At 43.4% G+C, this 23,237-nt stretch overlaps 2 protein-coding genes across 4 annotated transcripts in view; one reads left to right on the top strand and one right to left on the bottom strand.

The window, feature by feature from the left end:
- SPIDR (scaffold protein involved in DNA repair) overlaps nucleotides 1-13,042 on the top strand; it is a 210,789-nt gene extending 197,747 nt beyond the window's left edge. For all 3 annotated transcript variants that reach the window (XM_060775283.2, XM_060775282.2, XM_067467430.1), the window contains 5 exons: nucleotides 2,426-2,578; nucleotides 7,037-7,130; nucleotides 8,523-8,637; nucleotides 10,481-10,534; nucleotides 12,344-13,042. In XM_060775283.2, coding sequence (XP_060631266.2) covers nucleotides 2,426-2,578; nucleotides 7,037-7,130; nucleotides 8,523-8,637; nucleotides 10,481-10,534; nucleotides 12,344-12,484 — 557 coding nt within the window. In that variant the 3' untranslated portion in view covers nucleotides 12,485-13,042. The remainder of the gene's footprint in view (nucleotides 1-2,425; nucleotides 2,579-7,036; nucleotides 7,131-8,522; nucleotides 8,638-10,480; nucleotides 10,535-12,343) is intronic.
- Nucleotides 13,043-18,833: 5,791 nt separating this feature from the next.
- CEBPD (CCAAT enhancer binding protein delta) lies at nucleotides 18,834-20,351 on the bottom strand. Its single transcript, XM_060775276.2, has one exon. It carries the CDS (start codon nucleotides 20,127-20,129, stop codon nucleotides 19,119-19,121), a length of 1,011 nt encoding a protein of 336 aa, XP_060631259.2. The 5' UTR covers nucleotides 20,130-20,351; the 3' UTR covers nucleotides 18,834-19,118.
- Nucleotides 20,352-23,237: the final 2,886 nt, after the last annotated feature.

The following is a 23,237-nucleotide window of genomic DNA, read 5'->3' as shown; positions in this document are numbered from 1 at the left end:
CTACATGGATGGCTAGGGGACAGGTTGACACCGCTTTATCTGCCTTGGCTCAATGCGGTAGAATCAAAGTACTATTTGACTAGAATCAAATAGTACTGAGGCAGCAGTACTATTTGGCAAAAAAAGCTACAAAACTTGTAAAACTACAATTCCCATGATTATATAGCATTGAGCCACGGTGGTTAAAGAAGTGTCAAATTGCATTAATTCTGCATACCCAGACTTTGTTTATGCACAATATTATTAAAATTATTGTAAAAATTACCTTCATACTATGTGTGTAAGATGTATATGCAACAGACATGATTTCATATTGACAGCTGGCTCCCATCTCCAAGATGTGTAATGTATGTATGTGTATGTATATAATATATATGTATGTGTTTGTGCGTGTGTGTACTATAGATATTCTAAATCCAAAACACTTGTGGTCCCTCTTAAATTTAATGGCATGGTTTTGGTAGGTTGCAAAGTTTGCCTAAAGATCACCATAAGTCAGAAATGATTTCAAGGCAGAATAACAACAAAGATAATTTAGAAGCTCACTATTTGTGTATATACACATCCAATCATGTTTTAAAAGAAAGTTTTTAAAAAACGAATATGGAAAAAGGTAGCCTATGTGGCCTTCTAAAAAGAAGTTATTTGAGCTGTCTTTGAGTATTTTTCCCATCGTCCACCCTTTTTTACAAATATGTGAATCTAAACCTTCCAGGTAATATTGTTTCTGTCAACTCAAGACATTTATTTATATCTATTACCTGAAGACATTTCTCTATCATAGACAAAGTGTCACTAAAAATGGGGAGTTGTAAACTGTCATTTATTTATTTATTACTCCATGTTTCACTTCAAAAAAACTCTCAGAGAAAATGTGTTGTGAAAGGCATTCACGGCCGGAATCACTAGGTTGCTTTGAGTTTTCCGGGCTGTATGTCCATGTTCCAGAAGCATTCTCTCCTGACATTTCACCTGCATCTATGGCAGGCATTCTTGCAACATCTCAGAATGCCTGCCATAGATATGGGCAAAACATCAGGAGAGAATGCTTCTGGAACATGGACATACAGCCCGGAAAACTCACAGCAACCCAGTCTCAGAGAAAACTTCATAGCTCAAAAAACCAAGTATCCTATAAGTTGAAAGATTTGTGTCAAATATCGACCGCTACAGCAGGATTGTAATACCTGCTTTGCAGTCATAGAACTGAAACATACGGCACAGAAGGAAAAAAGAAACAAGGAAGGAAAAAGGAAACCTATCACATCCTGACACCATTTCTTAGCATTATAAAATCTTTACAACACATGATTCTACTAGAAACCAAAAGACGCTTATCCCTCAGTAAAGCTGACAGAGTGGTCTGATGGAATTTTAATTGCTTATTTAATTTAGTATTATATACACCAAGAGGTTGCTGAGTATATAATGATGTGTAATACCTACCTATCTGCAACGTGGATTAGACACAAAACACGATTTATGTGTTATATGCAAAACAGAATGGAATAATGCAGTAGAAGATGTTTTCTTGGCAAGTTGTTTACATTCAGTGCAAGCCAAATAATATGTGCTAAGTTGCTAAAAAGGTGGGAATGTGAGAATGTCCATCCCTAAGGAAAAACCCTAAGAAAAAAAAACATTATTGCATGAGCAAGTCTCATATATTTGAACATCCTAAGAGTTTTGTTTCTTGCCTACATTTGTTTCGTAGTTGCTGTTTCTTTTTCAAATTGCTTACATTGCCAGTGAGCATTATCATAGTTAAGAGCCCTTCTTATTAAATCTGAGCACAATCTGGCAGCATGCCTTTTATGTTTATATATGCGGCCCTTCAGCAACTGTCTAGAATTAAAATCAAGTGTTGTGCCTGCATGTGCTGGAAAGAATTGGAATTAGGCGCTAATCATGTTCAAGAGTAAGTTAATCACTGCCTGATAATGGCCTTTGGTCATTGTGAACCTTTTGTTGCATTTGAGCCACTGACCTACTTGTAAAAGTTTCCTGTCATGCTTCCAGACCCACTGAATCATCCACGTGATACGCTGCTGGGCAAAGGTTTGGCTCCCCTACTTTGGGGAGCAAAGTGCAGCATGTCTAGCCTCAGGACGGCTTGGCAACAGCAATGACCAAAAGAAATATGTTTGGAGGGAGGAGGGGGATAGGGAAGAATCATGTAAGGAAGCAAAAGCCTGGTAAATTTCCTCCTCTCTAAAATTTTTGACGCATCAGGATAGTTTAGGTTGGAAATTTCTTTCCTTAACAAGGGCACAGCATGTGTTTCACTTTGAAAGTTCAAGCAAACAAGACTAAATTGAGTTTGACGAAAGGCTGACTAGGAACGTTGTCTTTATTGGTTCAAGACAATTAACACGGTCACCTTTTTCCTTGTTACTGTAACTTATCAAAATGTCTTTCTTGGCAGGTAGGATTATTTGCATTGAACGTACCGTTCTCTTGTTACAAAAGCCCCTTTTGTGTAGGCCTGCTGATGCTGACATCACTAAACTGCCTGGTCCTGTCGAACTTGATGAGCTGGATTCTGCAACCCAAGCCAATTCCATTTGTACTGTAAGAGGTTAGTGCAAGCTCTCTCTCTCTCTCTTTTTTTTTTTACCTAAAGCATATCTTGCCATGTTCTGTGCCTGCTGGAAACCTTTTTCTTTTCTTTTTTTTTAAATTCCCTTTCTTATAAGAAGCCCATAGGCAACAGTCAACTTGTATGTACCCTAAAGTCACCTGGCGATTTATGAACCTCATAGTGTCTTGTAGGCAAGGAATACTCAGAGGTGGTTTTGCCAGTTCCTTCTTCTGGAATGTAACCTATGGGACCCAACAATCCTGTGCAAAGGTTGGGTTGAAAATGCATGGGACGGGCCCATGATCATCCAGTGAACTTCAGAGCTGAGTGGGAACTTCAACCTGACTTGGGCTCCATTTGATACTCTCTGCATGTTATTACGTTGGCTTTTTTCAAATACAAAACTTAATAATGAACAGCACAGAAAAAGTGTATGTTAGGAACAAGAGATTGCTGTTTTCTATTAGAATAGCTTGAACTATGCCCCTTCCTGGCTCTTATTTGGTGTTTACTGGCAAATAATGCTGAGTATTCTAAATATTACCACTTGCATTTATGTGGAGTTTAACCCAGCTTTATATATGTTTGTAGTATCTATATTAAATCAGTTTATAGACTTGTTTTGAAGATGCCAGTGCTTTCGGAAGTATTTTCTGCTATGCTGTTTCCAATTTCTTTTCATTTCACTTGCAACCTCTCTGCAAGTGCTAATTAGAACACCATCTGAACTATATACAAGCTGGCCCGCCCCTTTACCTGTACCCTAACCAGGTTCATCTCTAAATTTGAGCCCAGGTCGTATATAGAGCCGGTTCGCCAAAAGCCATGTTAAGATGAACGTAGCATATGGTTACAAAAGCATAGTTCAGCTAACATATTGCAAATAACTCAAATATTTTAAGGTATTCATCCACTGTAAATACAGGATTTTTTCTAATTGCATTTTCACATGTGCACCAGTTACTGTTTTTGGACTGTTGCCTGCACATGATCTTCCTTGGGTCCCTTGCTGCGGACTGTTGTCTTTTGTAATATGTTGAACTCCAAATATTCATCCACCATGTTCTTTGTGAAACATTGGCAAACGTAGCAAAAGGCATTGTTCCCATCTCCTTTTGGAAGGTTACTCATGAATGATGTATTTATACATATAGTTAACATTTGATCATACATAAACATTCATTCAAATAGAAGCCTCTGGTGGCGCATTGGGTTACACCTTTGTGCCGCAGGACTGCTGACCGACAGGTTGGAGGTTTGAATCCGGGGAGAGTGCAGATGATCTCCCTTTGTCAGCTCCAGCTCCCCATGCGGGGACATGAGAGAAGCCTCCCACAAGGATGGTAAAACATCAATCATCCAGGCGTCACCTGGACAATGTCCTTGCAGATGGCCAATTCTCTCATACCAGAAGCGACTTGAAGTTTCTCAAGTCGCTCCTGACACACACAAAAAACCATTGATTCTAAACGGTCCCAATAGACAGAAGCATTGACCCTTTAAATTCAGATAATGATTAAGTAGGAGAGAAAATGGGACTCTCTTTTTCCATTTGGAAAAGCATGAAAGAAATAGCATACCCAGACAATGGGGCCTTAGACAAGTCATAACATCTCATAAGCCCACAGCATTATTGCAAAGATAAACTTAGCCAGCATGGCATGTGGTTTGGGTGTTGGATTGAAACAAGTACATTTGGATAATGATATCTTGGCTTGATGAGGGATCTGAAGACTAGAGTTCAAACTCCTCCTTGGCCATGGAAACCTACTGGGTGACCTTGGCTTAATCACACTCTCTCAATCTCAGAGGATGGCAGAGGCAAATCTCCTCTGAAGAAATCTTCCTGAAAACTCTGTGATAGGGTCACCTTAGGGTCACCGTAAGTTGGAGATGACTGGAAGATACACTGCAATCACAAGTGGAGAGAATCATGTATATGCCATTTTGGGTATTCTGGAGGAAATGTAATAAATCTACATGCTACCCTTAATCTCCTTGTTCCTTTTATTGTATTTTGGCCTTACGTGTGAAGTGAGTTGTTCTTTCACACGGTCATTATATCCGAAACCTCTGAAATTCAGTCCCAGAGAACACAATGTCTTAAGCAAGTTGCTCCCTTTCCCTTATTCTGCTATTATATGAAACCAATACTCCTGCACTGCTATCTGGCCAATACAGATGGACTTTGCCAGTCTTACTTCTCCATCTTTTAGTTTATCAAAGGATTGAGTGACTCTTGGTCAACACAGCAGGGATTATCAGGTGATGGGCTCCTGACACATATACTGTAGGCTTGCCAATGGTATTCCATTTACTTGCAGGTGGCCAAGATTACCCATTTGTATGCTTGGCTTCCAAACAGTGTTACATCTTCAGTATTTATTGCTTTGCTAAACAAATTATCCATTGTCCTAAATCTTTTTACTAGCCTTCCCATAAAATTCCCAACATACTTGATTTCTAATAGTTAGCAACAGTGTTTACTAGTGATCCAAATATCTGTTTGGCCTTCAGTCCCCTAAAGCCTTCGAGTTGCGTGTCAGGGTTTGGAGGCTGTTCTTTTTCATTTTGGCAGATTTGACTCTCAGTTACAGAGATATAAGGGACAACTCATTGCTGTTAGATCTGTGTAAATGTTTTAAGAAAATGGTCTTGTCCTCTTCCACCCTGGTGTTTTTGGGTATCAGATTGAAACAACAATTACATTTGCATATGATATCTTGGCTTGATAAGATAAAATATAGATGAGACATAAAGCATGCATGTAGCCCATGCTAGTGAGTGAACAGGCTTGAAAGCCTTCCATTAATTATAGTTTCTAGTGTCATTCAAACCAGGAAACTATAGGCAATCACTTTGAAACACATCATTTCATTAAGCTTATGTTTTAATTTGACTTATGATCCTGGCTTGATCCACAGCTGTTTATTTACTACCCTGGCTTGTCCCAAAGCTATGAATTTTAGTTTTCCATTTGGGAAAATAGGGAACTTATTGTTGCTGATTTGTGTGCTCTTGAATGGAGGGATAAGGGAAGGAACGTTGATCAGAGGGCGATGCCCCGCCATTGTCTCAGAAGCCCTCAAGGGTTGAAAGGCAATAAACAGTAAAAAAAATGTTCATATTGCAGCTTCTTATATTAAGATACAATTGTATAAATGTGTCTAGTTTGACTAAAATATTTACTGTGTTGTTTTGAAAGGAAAGGAAAAAGCCACTGGTTGCAAAAACAAATCAAAGTTGTGTTGTGAGTTTTCCAGGCTGTATGGCCATGTTCCAGAAGCATTTTCTCCTAACATTTCACTCACATCTATTATCAAGCAAAAAGTGGGTTCTAGAAGCAATATCATACAAAAGCTGACTGGCACAACCTGGGGACCACAACCAAATACAATGAAGACATTTGCCCTTGAGCTTTGCTACTCTTCTGCTGAGTACACATGCCCAGTATGAAACACATCTCACCACTATAAAACAGTGGATGTGCTCTTAATGAGACATTCCACATTATCACATGTGCCCTACACCACTGGAGAAATTGCACTGCTTAGCTGGTATTGCACTATCTGACATCTGCCAGGAAGTAGGAGCCAATAATGAAAGGACCAAGGCAGTAACATCTCTGGCCCATCTCCTGCTCGGATATCAGCCTGAAGGCGAACAACTTAAATCAAGAAATAGTTTTCTAAGATCTACAGAGACATTCGCTGGAACACCTCAGCAAGCGAGAGTCCAAAAGTGGCAGGCCAAAACTCAGAACCTCAATCAATGGTTGATACCAAATGAGAGACTCCCTCCTGGGCACACAGAAAACTGGGCGACTTGGAAGGCGCTGAACAGACTGCGCTCTGGTACCACGAGATGCAGAGCCAACCTTAAGAAATGGGGACACAAAGGAGGGTCTACGACATGCGAGTGTGGAGAAGAGCAAACCACAGACCACCTATTATAATGCAACCTGAGCCCTGCCACATGCACAGTGGAGGACCTTCTTATAGCAACACCAGAGGCACTCCAAGTGGCCAGCTACTGGTCAAAGGACATTTAATAGAGTGCCAAATTTTCAAACTTCGTTGCTTTTTTTTGGTACATTACAACTGAACCCTTGGTTCGCTCCTGGTATGATAAATAATTAATCCACATCTATGGCAGGCATCCTCAGAGGTTGTGAGGTCAAAACATCACGAAAAAATGCTTCTGAACATGGCCATACAGCCCGGAAAACTCACAGTAACCCACAACACAACACAAATCAAAGTTGTTTTCAAATAGTTCTGAATTTAACGGAAGGTGTTGCTTTTATGACCATACCTGAGGTTGTTCTTAAAAACAAGAGTTTGGGGTTTTTTCCCCCGGGGAAGAAAGAATGATAATATAGCAAGACAAATGGCACAAATGTCAAAGGTAGTCATAGTCAATATGTATTTATGTACCATTTCCCTTTTTCTTCAGGCGTTATTGTAGGAGTTAATGAAAAAACAGCTTTCTCCTGGCCTACATGTAACAGATGTGGAAACGGGAAAGTAGAGCAGCGTCCACAAGACAGGTAAGGACGTGTCAGCCAGAAGGGAGATAAGGACTATCCTTGAAGGCACTGTACATTTGGAATCTCGGAAATCTTTTGATGAGTTCTTCACCCAAAGGCCGTACTTCAATCTAGCAGTTTTGCGATAAGAGGGCAAGATCCCTCAGCGCAAACCTCAGTGATGCACAGCTCATGGACCTACCTCGTTTTGATCAAGATGTTGCAGTAACCTTGCTTTTAATTTCATGCAGAAGAAAAGAAAATGTTCTCAAACGTGAAAGAAATATTATATCGCTTGAGTTTTCGCCACCTTCAGCCAAAGTCTTTTGTTCATTTTGTATGAAGAGTAGGATAAAAATACTGAATATAAAGAAATGAACCCACCACTAAGTTTCCTAAGTGCATGATTGCTAGTCAACAGAAATACAACAGGAGATCAATAGGACTTTGTTAATGGCTGATGGTAGGGTACTTTCCACATCTGGCGACTGTGCAGTACTTTAGTTATTCCTGAAGCTTGGTTTGGTTTGGTTTTAAAGCCTAGTTGACAGAGCAGTGCATTTTACAAAAAGGCTGAAAAATATCCTGAAAAACTGTATGTTTTACATTACAGTTGCATTCTTGCCCACCATTATTAGCACTGGGGGTTTGGAGTTCCATCTTACCCTCTTTATTTGCAATTCTTTTCTAGTTCTCCAAAGGAATATAATATGCTATGGGAAGCAAACATGGAGAGCTGTTCAGCAGTGGAACTCTCTGCCCTAGACTGCGGTGGAGGCTCTTTCTTTGGAGGCTTTTAAACAGAGGCTGGATGGCCATCTGTCAGGGGTGCTTTGAATGCAATTTTCCTGCGTCTTGGCAGGGGGTTGGACTGGATGGCCCATGAGTCCATCCAACTTCCAACTCTATGATTTTATGATTCTATGAATTCTATGAGCCCCTGGTGGTGCAGCAGGTTAAACCGCTGAGTGCTGAACTTGCTGACCTAAAGGTTGATGGTTCCAATCCAGGAGCAGGTTAAGCACCCGCTGTTAGCCTCTGTCAACCTAGCAATTTGAAAACATGCAAATGTGAGTAGATCAATAGGTCCCACTCTGGCGGGAAGGTAACGGCGCTCCATGCAGTCATTCTGGCCACATGACCTTCGAGGTGTCTACGGACAACAACTGCTCTTCAGCTTAAAAATGGAGATGAGCACCACCACCACCCCCCGAGTCGGACATGACTAGACTGAACGTCAAGGGGAAAACTTCATCAATCTATGAAATATGAATATTCTTACAGGTAACAATAAAAGTTTACATCAAGAAGGCTTGTACTACCAGTATATTGTGGACACAATCAAACAGTGAAATGAGTAAGGAACAATCTAATGAAGGATATATAATGTGTACCTCTTCTGATGCATTTTAGAGGACTGCTTTACTGCAATCAATGTTGTGAAACCATCATTTCACCAGTTGTCAAGATGCATCTGGAAGTCTTTGTGCGATGCCCATCCCGACCATTATGCACCGTAAAAATCAAGGTATGAAAATAAAATAATTCAAGTTACAAGAAGTATTGGACCATGTGATAGCTGAAGATTTTATATTAAAGAATTTCATTGGATTTTGATATTCTGAACAGGCCTCTGTATCTTTTCATGATAAGAGTATTGTCTTTTGATTTATATGTTCATATACCTTGCTGTATTTTGTGTGTTTTGCACTATTGGGTGCTTTTTGTGAGCTGCCCAAGTCCCTTCGGAGAGATGGCGGTGAGGTACAAATAAAGTTTAATTTATTTTTTATTATTTTGTGCTAAGTTCTCATTGATGAATTATGGATCAGCTATCACCATTGAGATCAAGTCTACCTAAACCTGCTTTAGGTTGTTATAAAGAACTGGATTGGTCTGTGGATTGATCACTCATAGAATCTGGACTGTGTGAGCATCAAGATCAAAGAGCCAAAGTCTTTGCTAGAAGCTCAAGAAACCTTCTTTAAAATATACCATACATTCCCTATTTTTATTTCATAACATGTAGATCAAGTGTGGCATCAATTGGGCTGTCTGCAGTTCATGGCTGTTTTTTATGACTTCAGAGTGTAAATTTGGTGGAATAGCACTACATACCACATACTTGAGGCTCCAGTGGAGCAGTGGGTTAAACCGCAGAGCTGCTGAACTTGCTGACCGAAAGGTCGATAGTTCGAATTTGGGGAGTGGGGTGAGCTCACACGATTAGGCCCAGCTTCTGCCAACCTAGCAGTTCGAAAACATGCAAGTGTGAGTAGATCAATAGTTATTGCTTCTGCAGGAACGTAACAGCACTCCATGCAGTCATGCTGGACACATGACCTTGGAGGTGTCTACCGCCAACGCTGTTCGGCTTAGAAATTGAGATGAGCACCACCCCCAGAGTCGGACTCGACTAGACTTAATGTCAAGGGGAAACCTTTACCTTACCACATCTCTTCTTTTGATGAGAAAGTGTGGATCAGAGACACTAATAGTGGCTCAATGCACATACACAGCTACTAATGTTATTTGATGGAATCTTAAGACTAGTATAATTGATATTGGTAACTAGTCATATTTGGGGTGCTGATTCAGAAAAATTGCACTGGATAGACCACATTAGCTCTAGTTTCTGATACAGAACATATGCCATCCAGGAGTCGCCATCTGCTCACCCACAGAAAACCATATTTAATAAGGCTTGGCATTAGAAGAGTATTTTGCGAGCCAGTCACTCATTGCAATTATGTAGTAACAGTGAGGTTGTGGACCATATTTTAGTTCTTGTGGGCCACTGGTGGTCCATGGACCACAGGTTAGGAACCACTGCCTTAAAGATTATGGGCAGTTTGCAAGTTATTTTTATCTTGTTTTATCCTTATAGCAGCCCTACTAGGATAAAAATCAACAGGTGGCCTAGGAAGAAGCTGCTAAATTTCATGATAATAGTAAAACCATGCCTCGAATTCATATCCTGCCCATTATTCCCAGTCCACTGCAAAGAGAACTGTCTGTCTCTCTCAAATAGTATTTCCACAGTAATTTTAAAAGATGTTAACAGTGGCATATATTCACTTGGAAGGGTTCCCTGGAATCATGAGGATCTGAATATGTTTTCTACATGGAGTTGATCTGACTTAAAACTTCCTTATAGCCACTTCTTTTCAGGCCACAAACCTATTCTGTATGTTCCTTTCAATCCCACTTTTGGAGAAAAGGCAGGTTGCAAATAAAAGTTTAATGCCAAAGGAGAGTACAGATTGTAATAGGGTTAGGTTTTATTTATTTTTTCTCTCTCAAATAAAGCTTTTAATGCAAGTAGAGAATGCAAAAATGTGATTCTTTTATTATTTCCTGTGTTGTATCAGCTGCTACAAAAGACCATTTCTTCACTTCTGGGCTCTTCTCCTACTGAGGATGGTGTAAGTTCACTTTAAAATATATTTATTATAGAAGCCAAAGCACCGTAATTTGAGATGCATGGAGATTAGGCTCAGAAGGGAGTCAAATATTAACCTTGACAACAGATAAGTGGTTTTGCTGATGTTTCAGTGAACTTTACTAAACTGTCCTGTTACAAGTCATAAGTACTAAGTGATTGATTATTTCCTCCCCAAAGATACTATATCCCTGTAATATTCTCTAGAGGAAAAAAAATTAAAATTGGATTTTTCACTTAAGTCAGGCATGGGCAAACTTTGGCTCTTGAGATGTTTTGGACTTCAATTCCCACAGCTTGTAGGCTGTTAGGAATTGTGGGAATTGAAGTCAAAACACCTGGAGGGCCAAAGTTTGCCCATGCCTGAACTTAAGTGAAAGCTATCCTATTAATTCCCATAATGGGACTTCATGTCATGGCAGTATTGAATAGGATCTTGACCTGTATTTCTAGCTAATTGTAGACATATGTACTTAGGAGCAAGTCCTATTGCAATCTGTAGAACTTACTTTTAAATAGACCAGCACGTTCTACCAGTTTATTTATTTATTTATCATGTCAGAAGTGAATTGAGGGTACAGTTGTAATGTATTTAAAAACATAAAGAAAGTTAAAAACAATGTCCTTTGACCAGTAGCTGGCCACTTGGAGTGCCTCTGGTGTCGCTGTGAGAAGGTCCTCCATTGTGCATATGGCAGGGCTCAGGCTGCATTGTAATAGGTGACCTGTGGTTTGCTCTTCTCCACACTCGCATGTTGTGGACTCTACTTTGTAGCCCCATTTCTTAAGATTGGCTCTCTATCTCGTGGTGTCAGAGCACAGTCTGTTCAGCACCTTCCAAGTCACCCAGTCTTCTGTGTGCCCAGGAGGGAGTCTCTCATTTGGTGTCAGCCATATGTTGAGGTTCTGGGTTTTAGCCTGCCACTTTTGGACTCTTGCTTGCTGAGGTGTTCCTGCAAGTATCTCTGTAGATCTTAGAAAGCTTTTTTTATTTATTTAAGGCGTTGTTGTGCTGGCTGATGCCCAGATAGTCCAGAGATGTCATTGCCTTAGTCCTTTCTTTATTGGATGCTAATTCCTGGCAGATATCAGGTGGTGCAATACCAGCTAAACCATATAATTTCTGTAGTGGTGTAGGGCATAGACATCCTGTGAAAATATGGCTTGTCTCATTAAAAGCCACATCCACTGTTTTAACATGGTGAGACGTGTTCTGCACTTGGACATGCATATTCAGCAGCAGAGTAGCAAAAAATGATATCGCCATGAATATGGACCTTATGCCTTTTAACAGCTGCTGGCCGTCAGTCTTTATATGTATATGCCACTGGTAGTAGAACTGTATTTTGCAGCACACCAAAATACCTGGGAGGGTAAAAGTGTTCAAAATAAATAAAGCGCAAGGGCAGATGTCTTCACTGTGTCTGGTTGTGATCCCCATGTTGTGCCAGTCAGCTTTTGTATGATATTGTTTCTCGCACCCACTTTTTGCTTGATATTCAAGCAGTGCTTCTTGTAAATCAGAGTATGGTCCAGGTATTTTGATGTGCTGCAAAATACAGTTCTACCAGTGGCACATACATATAAGGGCTGATGGCCAGCGGCTGTTGAAAGGCATAAGGTGCATGTTCATGGTGATATCCTTTTTGAGCAGTACAAAAGGAGAAGGGGGGAAATTCCCTAAAATGTTTTACTTGAAGAGCACCTTCAAGTAAGTATTTTTCAACTTTATTCTGGCTGGGACAAAATGTTCAGAGTCGTTTGCTTTAATGAATGTGTTTTATCATTACAGAGTTATGAAGTGAAGAATGTGCTGGGAAAGGAGGTGGGGTTTTTATACTGTTTCGTCCAGTCTGTGACCAACCACCCATCTAGCTGTGTTGGAGTGGAAGAAATCATTCTCCCAGATGTGGGAGGAAAAGAAAAGAAATAGCGTCTGCTATTCTGACTATGAACTTTGTAATATAGTTGTGAACTACGTTTGTAGATAATGTAGAATACAGGCATATAAGTACTTGGAAGCAATAAATAACTTTCAGTTCATCTGTCAAAATACCTTTTTTAATGTTCATGCTGAGCGTCTGTAAAACAATATTAAGCTTGTTCTGTTCTCATTGACTTTAGTGAAATACTTGTATTTAAATCTCTTACATTGGAATCAATGGAACTTTTTCAGTTTCCCATAGTTTGTATTTTTATGGTTTATTGTCATCTAAAAAAATTCAGAGCATTAAAATAAAAAGTTCCATCAATACTTTTAGAAAGAGAATTTGGAAATGTTTTAAATGAAACTTCTTCTTGATCTGAAAGTTGATCTTACAGTGTTTCAAAGGCTGAAATGTGGGTTTTTTTCCTCCCTATGTAGGTATCAAAACAGTTTGTATAAATTATGAATCCCAATATAATATAAAGTGTATATAGTATGACTTGGATTAATGTTGACTTATTTATTTTACAAATTTCAAATAAAGATTATTACAGATTGTTAAAAGAGTTTTATTTTCTGCTGTTTTTTTTTTTGTTTTTTTTTGTATCAGGAGCGACCTGAGAAACTGCAAGTCGTTTCTGGTGTGAGAGAATTGGCCATCTGCAAAGACGTTGCCCAGGGGACACCAGGATGTTTTGATGTTTTATCATCCTTGTGGGAGGCTTCTCTCGTGTCCCCGCATGGGGAGCTGGAAGGGTGTCAAGGGCATGTGTACGAAGTTAACCATTATCTACATATAGAAGGATTTGATAATTGTATCTAAATAAGCAATCTTCCCATAAAGTTTCTATTGTATCGCATGGCATAACTAAAAATTTAAAGAGTACAACTACTTCACAACTACTTTGGAATGCTAACTGGATCTTCATAGGTTGCTTTGAGTTTTCCGAGCCGTATGGCAATGTTCCAGAAAACTCACAGCAACCTAGTGATTCCTGCTATGAAAGACTTTGACAACACATGGATCTTCATACTTCCTTGCTATCTATAGATTTAGGAATTGTAAAGCTTTAAATCTGTACGCTACACAAATAAATATACCACAGTATGAGAAATTAATAGTCTTTTTTCTTTTCATGTCAAGAGAGACTTGAGAAACTGCAAATCACTTCTGGTGTGAGAGAATTGGCCGTCTGCAAGGACAATGCCCAGGGGATGCCTGGCTCTTTTACCATCCTGTGGAAGGCTTCTCTCATGTCCCCACATGAGCAGCTGGAGCTGACTGATGGGAGCTCATCCTTCTCCCCAGATTTGAACCTGCCAGTACATGGGTTTAACTCATTGTGTTACTGGGGGTTCCTGAAATGAATAGTGAAACAGTGGAAAAGTTGGTCTCATTACAACTGTGAAACGAAGTCCTTTATTTGTAGACTTGTCTTGGATTTGGATAGAGGAGGTCTATGTTGCTGTAGTTTACAATTAGCATTTCTCTACTCAACCACTGTATTCTGTCTTCAGTTACTAACTTAATTCTCCCTGTTTCTAAGGTGCTTGGCATCCTTGATTTCACTGTGTGTACATTTAGCTCAGTGCTGGGAATAGGCTGTTGACTTTGACTTACAGTGACCCTGTGAATGAGGGGCAGCTTCAGGGCCATGGCTTCCTTGATTTGAGTCTATCCGCATGGAACACAGTATTCTCCTTTTCCTCCTCCACATTTAGTTGGACCCTAGTTCGCATTATCTTTTAATATTATTAGTCATGCTACTTTCGACTTATGTTCAACAACATCTTTGATTATTGTAAGCAACTGCTGCATCATCCTTTATTTGGATTTGAGCCCAATATTGTCAATTCCGATTGGCAGCAGCTCTCCAGGGTTTCAGACAGGAGTGATTTCCTTGATCCAGCTCATGTTTTTGTAATGTGAAAAATAATAAAACTTTGAGATAATTGTCTTGAAATCTCAAAACATTACATTTATCTTCTTGACCTGCTGTGAGTTTTCCTAGCTGTATGGTCATGCTCCAGAAGCATTCCCTCCTGACATTTTGCCCACATCTATGGCAGGCATCCTCACAGGTTGTGCAGTCTGTTGGAAACTAGGCAAGTGGAATATATATCTGTGGAATATCCAGGGTGGGAGAAAGAACTCTTGTCTGTTTGAGGTAGGTGTGAATGTTGCAGTTGGCCAGCTTGATTAGCATTGAATATCCTTGCAGCTTCAAATCCTGGCTGCTTCCTGTCTGGGGGAATCATTTGTTGGGAGATATTAGCTGGTCCTGATTGTTTCTTATCTGGAATTCCTCTGTTTTCTGGGTGTTGTTCTTTATTTACTGTCCTGATTTTAGAGTTTTTAAATCCTGATAGCCAGATTTTGTTCATTTTCATGGTTTCCTCCTTTCTGTTGAAATTGTCCACATGCTTGTGGATTTCAGTGGCTTCTCTGTGTTGTATAACATGATGGTTGTTAGAGTGGTCCAGCATTTCTGTGGTCTCAAATAATAGGCTGTGTTTATTTATCTTCTTGTTTGCTACCTCAATAAACTGAAAGAAGCAGGTTCTACAAACCTCTACTGTATCCAAAATGATGCTACTAGTGGTATTTTTTGTTTATGCATGCATTGGAAAGCTATGACCAAAGTGACAATCTTGCACTTGCATGTTACTGTGTTACCATAACATGCAAGTGCAAGACTGTGACCATGGGAATGTTAAAATCACTCCTAAATATGTCTATGTGTGCAAATTCTCTTAAACACAAGGAAGAGCCCAGTTACATTGTTCTACAGCAAAAAGATTCAGAACACATTTCAGTCTCTCCCACTGTTTATGTCAAGATATAAAAGTTGTTTAATGTTTTCAAAGCAAGTCATGGTAATGTATACCCCACAGAAGTCCTATCAACACCACCTGAATAGACTCAGAAGTGGAGTGGGCTGATCAAAAGACAACCTGGCAAAATGGCACTACCTAAAAGAATCCTCCACCTTGTGTGACTGTGGAGCAGAACAGACAATTCTGTATCTGTATGCCTGCCCACAATGCCCTGCCTCATGCACAGAGGAAGAACTGTCTAAGACTACAGACAATTTGGTCGCTGTTGCCCATTTTTGTTCTATTCTTTTTAGCCGCTTGTGTTTCTTCTATTTTATCAGTTTTATACTAATTTATTTGTGCAATGCTTTTGACATGAAATAAAGTGGTTCCCACACTTTGGTCCTTCAGTGTTTTGGACTTCCAACTCCCAGAAATCCCAGCCATCTTCCCAACTGTTAGGAAATGTCGGAGCTGAAGTCCAAAACACTTGGGTGAATAAACGTCGGCAACAGCTGATATACATGACAATCACGGCTCAAAGCTTTCTCCTATTAAATTCATGTCCAGGCCGGCTTTGCTTTTGTTGTGTCATTTTGTTACTTCGCAGTGTCTTCTTATCATTTTGTTCAGAGACTTACACGTGCATTGCTTTAAAAAACTGATATTTTCGTATATCTAGTTTTATCCATAATATGTTGTGTATTTTCTATGTATTGTCGAAGGCTTTCATGGCCAAAATCACTAGGTTGCTGTGAGTTTTCCAGGCTGTATGGCCGTGTTCCAGAAGCATTCTCTCCTGACGTTTCACCCATATCTATAAGTCTCCCCATGCAAAGCAGGTGAACATAGCATTGAATGAAACATGCAGAATAATCACAGGATATCTTAAACCTACACCTGTTGATAAACTCTACACACTAGCTGGCATTCCCCCCCCCCCCCCAATGTGCAACGGGAAGTTGCTGCTAAATGTGAGAGAAATAAAGTTGAAAACTGAAAGCCATCCACTACATGGCTACCAGCCTCCTCCCAGTAGACCCAAATCATTGAAAAGCTGCATGAGAACTACCAGTCCTCTTGGCGTCCCCCATCAAACCAGGAAATCCCAACTGGATGGCCCCCCACGAGGGTTTTCCTCCAGGGGCAAACCAAGAATGGGCAACTTGGAAGTCCCTGAACAGACTTGGAAGTGGAGTGGGCAGATCAAAAGACAACCTGCCAAAATGGCACTACCTAAAAGAATCCCATACCTTGTGTGACTCTGGTGGAGAACAGACAACTCCGCATCTCTATGCTTGTCCACTATGCCCTGCCTCATGTACAGAGTAAGAATTGTTGGAAGCTACAGACAATGCCATTGCTGTTGCCCATTTTTTATCAAAAGATATTTAGCTGCCTGTGCTCCTTCTATTTTTATCAGTTTTATACTAATTTATGCCATGCTTTTGATATGAAATAAATAAACCCACATCCATGGCAGGCATCCTCAGAGGCTGTGAAGTCTGTTGGAAACTAGGCAAGTGGGATTTATATATCTGTTGAATAATGTCCAGGGTGGGAGAAATAATGGAATATTCCACAGATATATAAACGCCACTTGCTTAGCTTCCAATAGACCTCACAACCTCTGAGGATGCCTGCCATAGATGCAGGCGAAATGTCACAAGAGAATGCTTCTGGAACATGGTCATACAGCCCAGAAAACTAGTATTTTCTTTCTGTTGTGTGTCCTTAAGTCATTTCTGGCTTATGGTGACCTTAAGATTAATCCACCATGGGGTTTTCCAGTAATGGCACTGGAGGGCCCAAGTTTGCCCATGCCTGCTATATACTAAACTGTTCAGTAGGTACCCGTATTGTTGCAACAAATACATAGTCCAAGTACATTTCAAAGGTTTTTTATTTTATTTTTAGAAATGCTGTAAAAACATATATAAAACGAAAATCATTTCGGGGGAGAAGGAGGGGACGTATTTTACAAAGTACCTTAGCTGCAGCAATATGAGATGTAGAAAACAACAACAAGTATCATTACAAAAATAATTTAGGAAGGAAAGAGAAGTCTAGCTTTTTTTTTCACCCTTTTTTGGCAAGTTTTGTGGTTTCCAAGACCCAAGCTCAGCCCGTTCCAAAAGAGGCAAAAAAAAAAAAAAAACCCCAGAAAGGCACGTGACCAGGTGAGAAGTTTTTGCCCTCTTTGGAAAGACACAGGAAAGAGAGAGATGACAATCTATTGGCACACCTTTAGCACAGACTCCCCTTTATGTGCCATAGTATGTGCAGCTTTTTGAGTCTCCCAGGGAAAAGTTTTGCCCTCTTTGGAAAGACACAGGAGAGAGAGAGACAAGAATCTATTGGCACACCTTTGGCACAGACTCCCCTTTATGTGCCAAACTATATGTGACACTTTGGGTCTCCCAGGGAGAAGTTTTTGCCCTCTTTGGAGGAGAAAGGGGAGGCAAAGACATTGGGAGTCTGTGGGAACACTTTTAGTACAACCTTCCTCCAAGAAGGACAAAAATGAGCATGTGTGTGCCAACACTGGTTTTTGCAAAACTCTCATGTTTCTGCTTTCCTAATGAGATGTTTCTGCCCTCCTTGGAGAGAGAAAAAGGCCCACCAAAGAGAAGTAGGGTCTGTTGGCACACTTTGGGCACTGTCTGCCTCCCTCCACTCCCAATGGACAAAAACAGAAAGGCACATGTGAGCCAACACCAGCTTGGTTTCTCAGTGACATGTTTCTACCCTCCTTGGAGAGGAAAAAAGGCACATGCAAGAGAGGGAGGCTCTGCTGGCACAGCTTTGGTGAGCCTTCCCCATGCTGACCCCAGTCCCCCTTCCCATCCCAGTTTGTGGCCTCCCAATCTAAGTTATTGTCCTCTTTGGAGAAGAAAGAAGGCACCAAGAGGAGAGTCTGTGGGTGAAGCTTTGGCCTTCCAGTCTGTGACGTTTTTGCCCTCTTTGGAGAGGAAATAAGGCACAATGAGGAGAGTCTGTGGGCACAGCTTTGGCCTTCCAGTCTGAAGTTGTTGTCCTCTTCAGAGAGGAAAGAAGGCACCAAGAGAAGAGAGTCTGTAGGACACAGCATTGGCCTCTCAGTCTGTAGTATTTTTCCCTCTTTGGAGAGGAAAGAAGGCTGCTGAGGCAAAGAGAGTCTGTTGGCATGCCTTTGGCCTCCCAGTTGGTGATGTTTTTGCCCTCTTCAGAGAGGAAAGGTGGCAGAGGAGGCAAAGGGAGTCTGTGGGCACAGCATTGGCCTCCCCAGTCTGTGATGTTTTTGCCTTCTCTGAAGAGGAAAGAAGGCACCAAGAGAAGGAGGGTCTGTGGGCACAACTTTGGCCTTCCCGTCTGTGATGTTTTTGCCCTCTCTGGTGAGGAAAGAAGGCACCAAGAGGAGGAGAGTTTGTGGGCACAGTTTGGCCTCCCAGTCTGTGATGTTTTTGCCTTCATCGAAGAGGAAGGAAGGCACCAAGAGGAGGAGAGTCCGTGGGCACAGCTTTCGGCCTCCCAGTCTGTGGCGTTTTTGCCCTCTTTGGAGAGGAAAGAAGGCTGGGGAGGCAAAGGGAGTCTGTGGGCGCAGCTTTGGCAGAGTCTTCTGGGGGTGAGGCAGGCTTCTCTCCTCCAGGCCATTCCCTTCCAGCCCCAACAGTGTTTGCGAGAGGAGGCCTTTGCCCCCCTGGGAGAGTCCCTCGACCCACGCCCGCCTCCTCCCCGACAAGGGCGCAGCCTGTGCGCCAAGTCTTTCTCTGAGGTATTCTTTTGCGGAGGGAGCCCCCGAGAGTCCAAGCAAGGGGGGAAAGAGGGGGGGGGTGCTGTGGCGTTACCGGCAGTCCTTGGCGCTGCTGTTGTTGTTGCTGGGGGTGGCGGCGTGGCTGTGGAGGAAGGACCCGGGGGGCATCTGCTTGAAGTAATGTCGGACTTGGCTGAGGTCGCGGCTGAGCTGCTCGACGCGCTTGTGGAGCCGCTCGTTCTCGGCGGTGAGCTCGAGGAGCTTCTGCTGCATCTCCTGGTTGCGGCGCTTGGCCTTGTCGCGGCTCTTCCGCACGGCGATGTTGTTGCGCTCCCGGCGCTGGCGGTACTCGGGGCTGAAGCGGTCCACGCACTTCTTCCCAGCCCGCTCCTTCCCGAGCCCCGGAGACGACGACGAGGAGGACGAGGAGGAGGAGCGGGTGCTGTAGCTGGAGGGCGAGGCGCTGCCCGGGGCGGGCTCCGGGGAAGTGGGCGGCGTGGGCTGCCCGCTGAGGCTGACCACGGTCTGGGCGCAGGCGGCGATCTGCGAGGGAAGCAGCGACTCGGAGGGCAGCTCGCCCCAGTCGGGCTCCTGCTTGACGGCGCCGCGGAGGGGCCCCGGGGGCACGCTGGCCTGGAGGAGGAGCCCCGCGCCCGGACCCGGAGGAGGAGGAAGGGTCGGGGGCGGAGGAGGAAGGTACTCCCCGGGGACGCCCTTCCCGTGCGGGTGGTGGTTGCTGTTGAAGAGGTCGGCGAAGAGCTCGTCGTGGCACAGCTCCAGCGTGGGCACGGCCGCCGCCATGGAGTCGATGTAGGAGCTGAAGTCGATGGCGCTCTCGTCCTCGTACATGGCCGGCGCCGCCGCGCTCAGCTCCGCCAAGTCCCGCCGCTGGTGCTGCTGCTGGTGGTGCGTGGGCTGCTCCTCCTCGTCGTCCTCCTCCACGGCGCTCACGCCGCCGCCCGAGGCCTTGCACGAAGGACCCAGCGGAAGCCCCTCGCCCGCCTTGGCCTCGTAGAAGTTGCCCGGCTCCAGCGGCCAGTGGCGGAAGCACGAGAGGGAGTCCAAGCCGTCCAGGGCAGCGGCGGCAGCCACGGCGCTCATCGGGGAAGCAGGAAGGGGGGCCTCCTTCTTGTAAGGCTCGCCTGGCCTGGCTTCTCTCTCTGTCTCAGTTCAAACTCCCGCCTCTCTCTCTCTCTCTCTCTGCCCAGACTTCTCCGGCTGCCTTAGTGCAAACGCCGACGACGCCTGTCTCTCCTCTCTCTCTCTCCGCTCTCCTTGTGCCCTCTCCCACGTGCGCGCTCTGAAGGCACAACCTGGCCTCCTCGCGCCTCCTCCGCCTTTTATCCCCAACCCCCGTGGCCACGCCTCTTTGGGGAAAAAGGAGGGGCCCAGGAGGCGCCGAGGGACGGGATTGGCCAGCGCGGGCCGGCCCAGATCTGCCCCTCCGACCCTCCCCTTGGCTCCCGAGCAGGGAGAGTCCCGCTTCCGAGGTGGCTTTCCCCGACCTAGCCAAGGGGTCCCCAGGGAGGAAGGCACCGCTGGGACAGGCGCTCTCTCCGCCGGGAAAGCGCCCCTCACCAGCACACACACACACACAGTCATTACACGCCTGGGTTGCCTGGGTTTTGTACAGACCAGAGAACTCACACTTGCAAGGGTTCGCAACTCTTCTAATGCCGTGACCCTTTAATACAAGGGTCGCATTAGAACAGTGAGAACCCTTGTAAGTGTGAACTCCTCATGTTGTGGTGACTCCCAACCATCACATTATTTTCGTTGCTACTTCGCAACTGTAATTTTGCTACTCATAGAATCATAGAATCAAAGAGTTGGAAGAGACCTCATGGGCCATCCAGTCCAACCCCCTGCCAAGAAGCAGGAATATTGCATTCAAAGCACCCCTGACAGATGGCCATCCAGCCTCTGCTTAAAAGCTTCCAAAGAAGGAGCCTCCACCACACTCCGGGGCAGAGAGTTCCACTGCTGAACGGCTCTCACAGTCAGGAAGTTCTTCCTCATGTTCAGATGGAATCTCCTTTCTTGTGGTTTGAAGCCATTGTTCCACGTCCTAGTCTCCAAGGAAGCAGAGACAAGCTTGCTCCCTCCTCCCTGTGGCTTCCTCTCACATATTTCTACATGGCTATCATATCTCCTCTTTGCCTTCTCTTCTTCAGGCTAAACATGCCCAGCTCTTTAAGCCGCTCTTCATAGGGCTTGTTCTCCAGACCCTTGATCATTTTAGCTGCCCTCCTCTGGACACCTTACAGCCTGTCAATATCTCTCTTCAATTGTGGTGCCCAGAATTGGACACAGTATTCCAGGTGTGGTCTAACCAAGGCGGAATAGAGGTAGCATTACTTCCCCTGAATTGTAATCTTCTGCCAACCTAGCAGTTCGAAAACATGCAAATGTAGGTACTACTCTGGCGGGAAGATAAGGGTGCTCCATGTAGTCACATGACCTTGGAGGTGTCTATGGACAACGCCAGCTCTTCCGTTTGTTTGTTTGTTTGTTTGTTTACAGCATTTTTACCCCACCCTTCTCAGCCCTGAGGGGGGACTCAGAGCAGCTAACATAGGCAGCAATTCAATGTGACAATAACAATAACACCAGTATAAAACATAAATACATAAAAAGTTAAAAACATTAACAATTAGTTATATCATCACCCAGTCACACAGTCACATATCCAGTTCCAAATGGAGATGAGGACCAACCCCCAGAGTCAGGCAGGACTGGACTTAATGTCAGGGGACAACCTTTACCTTTACTTTTTATGAATTGTAATGTAAATACTTGATATGCAGAATGTATATTTATTCCCCCAACCAAATTTGCTCATTTGATATACCCAAATGTGAACACTGGTGGAGTCTGGAGAAAACCAACCTTGACATTTGGGAATTGTAGTTGCTGGGATTTATAGTTCACCCCACCAGCGATGGAATTGAACCAAACTTGGCACACACAACTCTCACGACTGACAGAAAATACTGGAAGGATCTGTTGGGCATTGATATTGAGTTTGGGAGTTGTAGTTCTCCTACATCCTGAGAGCACTGTGGACTCAAACAATGATGGATGTGGACCAAACTTGGTAGAGATATGCCCAACTGTGAGTGCTGGCTGAGTTTGGGGGAAATAGTTGTAATTGCTGGGATTTGCAGTTCACTTACAATCAAAGAGCACTCTGAACCCCACCAACAATAGAATTGGGCCACACTTCCCACACAGAACCCCATGACCAACAGAAAATAATGTTTTTGATGGTCTATGGTGACCCTTCTAGCGGCCCCTCACAACCCCCCCCCCCGAGAAACACTAACACCAATCCAGTGATTTCGACCATGAAAGCCTTCAACAACACATTAAGTGCCTGCCTATGGTGGCTCCCACTCATGAAAGGGGTCTGTCTTTCCACTTCCACTTTGGCGCCTGACAGAAAGAAGCGTGCACAGCACACATCCACTTCCAGCTGTAGCGCAGTCATGCTTCCTTTCCAATGGGCAGCTCCAGAAAAAAAAAAGCTGTTAAGGCATTTAGGGACAGATGAGAGGCAGGTTGCTGGGTTGTGAGGGGGATCTCTGTAGTTCTTAAATGTATTTTCATATTTTATGCTCCATGATGCAAAAGATTTCTTATATGCATTCTTTAATGCAGGCCTGGGCCAACTCGGGCCTTTTGGTGTTTTGGACTTCAACTCCCACCATTCCTAACAGCCTCAGGCCCCTTCCTTTCCCCGCTCAGGCGCTCCAGGTCTGCTTTAATGCATTGGCGCATCAATTCTAACAGTGCAGATGTGTTTAAGGTCTGAGTTACTCCAGTGCAAGATACAAGGTTTAGGAACTGAAGGACAGTTTCATTGGGTGGAAAAAAATCTTGGCGGAGGACAACTTTTGTCTCTCTCTCTCTATTTTTGCAGCAACTGAATAGGACCTGAGACAGTCCAGAGCAAGTGCCGCTTTGAACCCCGTTTTTCATCCTCTCCACTAAACCACGATCAGAGGTATCGTTTTCAAAGCCATGCTGTTCCAAAATGCCACAAAGTTCAGCTGAAGATTTGACAGCTCGCTGACTCCCTTGCAAAATTTCTACCCTTTGGCTGGATGGCTATCTGTCGGGGGTGCTTTGAATGCAATTTTCCTGCTTCTTGGTGGGGAGTTGGACTGGATGGCCCATGAGGTCTCTTCCAACTCTATGATGAATGTA

The sequence above is a fragment of the Anolis sagrei genome, chromosome 4, assembly GCF_037176765.1.
Source record: "Anolis sagrei isolate rAnoSag1 chromosome 4, rAnoSag1.mat, whole genome shotgun sequence".
Lineage (NCBI taxonomy): Eukaryota > Metazoa > Chordata > Lepidosauria > Squamata > Dactyloidae > Anolis > Anolis sagrei.
Note: the sequence above shows the minus strand (reverse complement) of the source record. Positions and strands in the feature narration are given on the sequence as shown.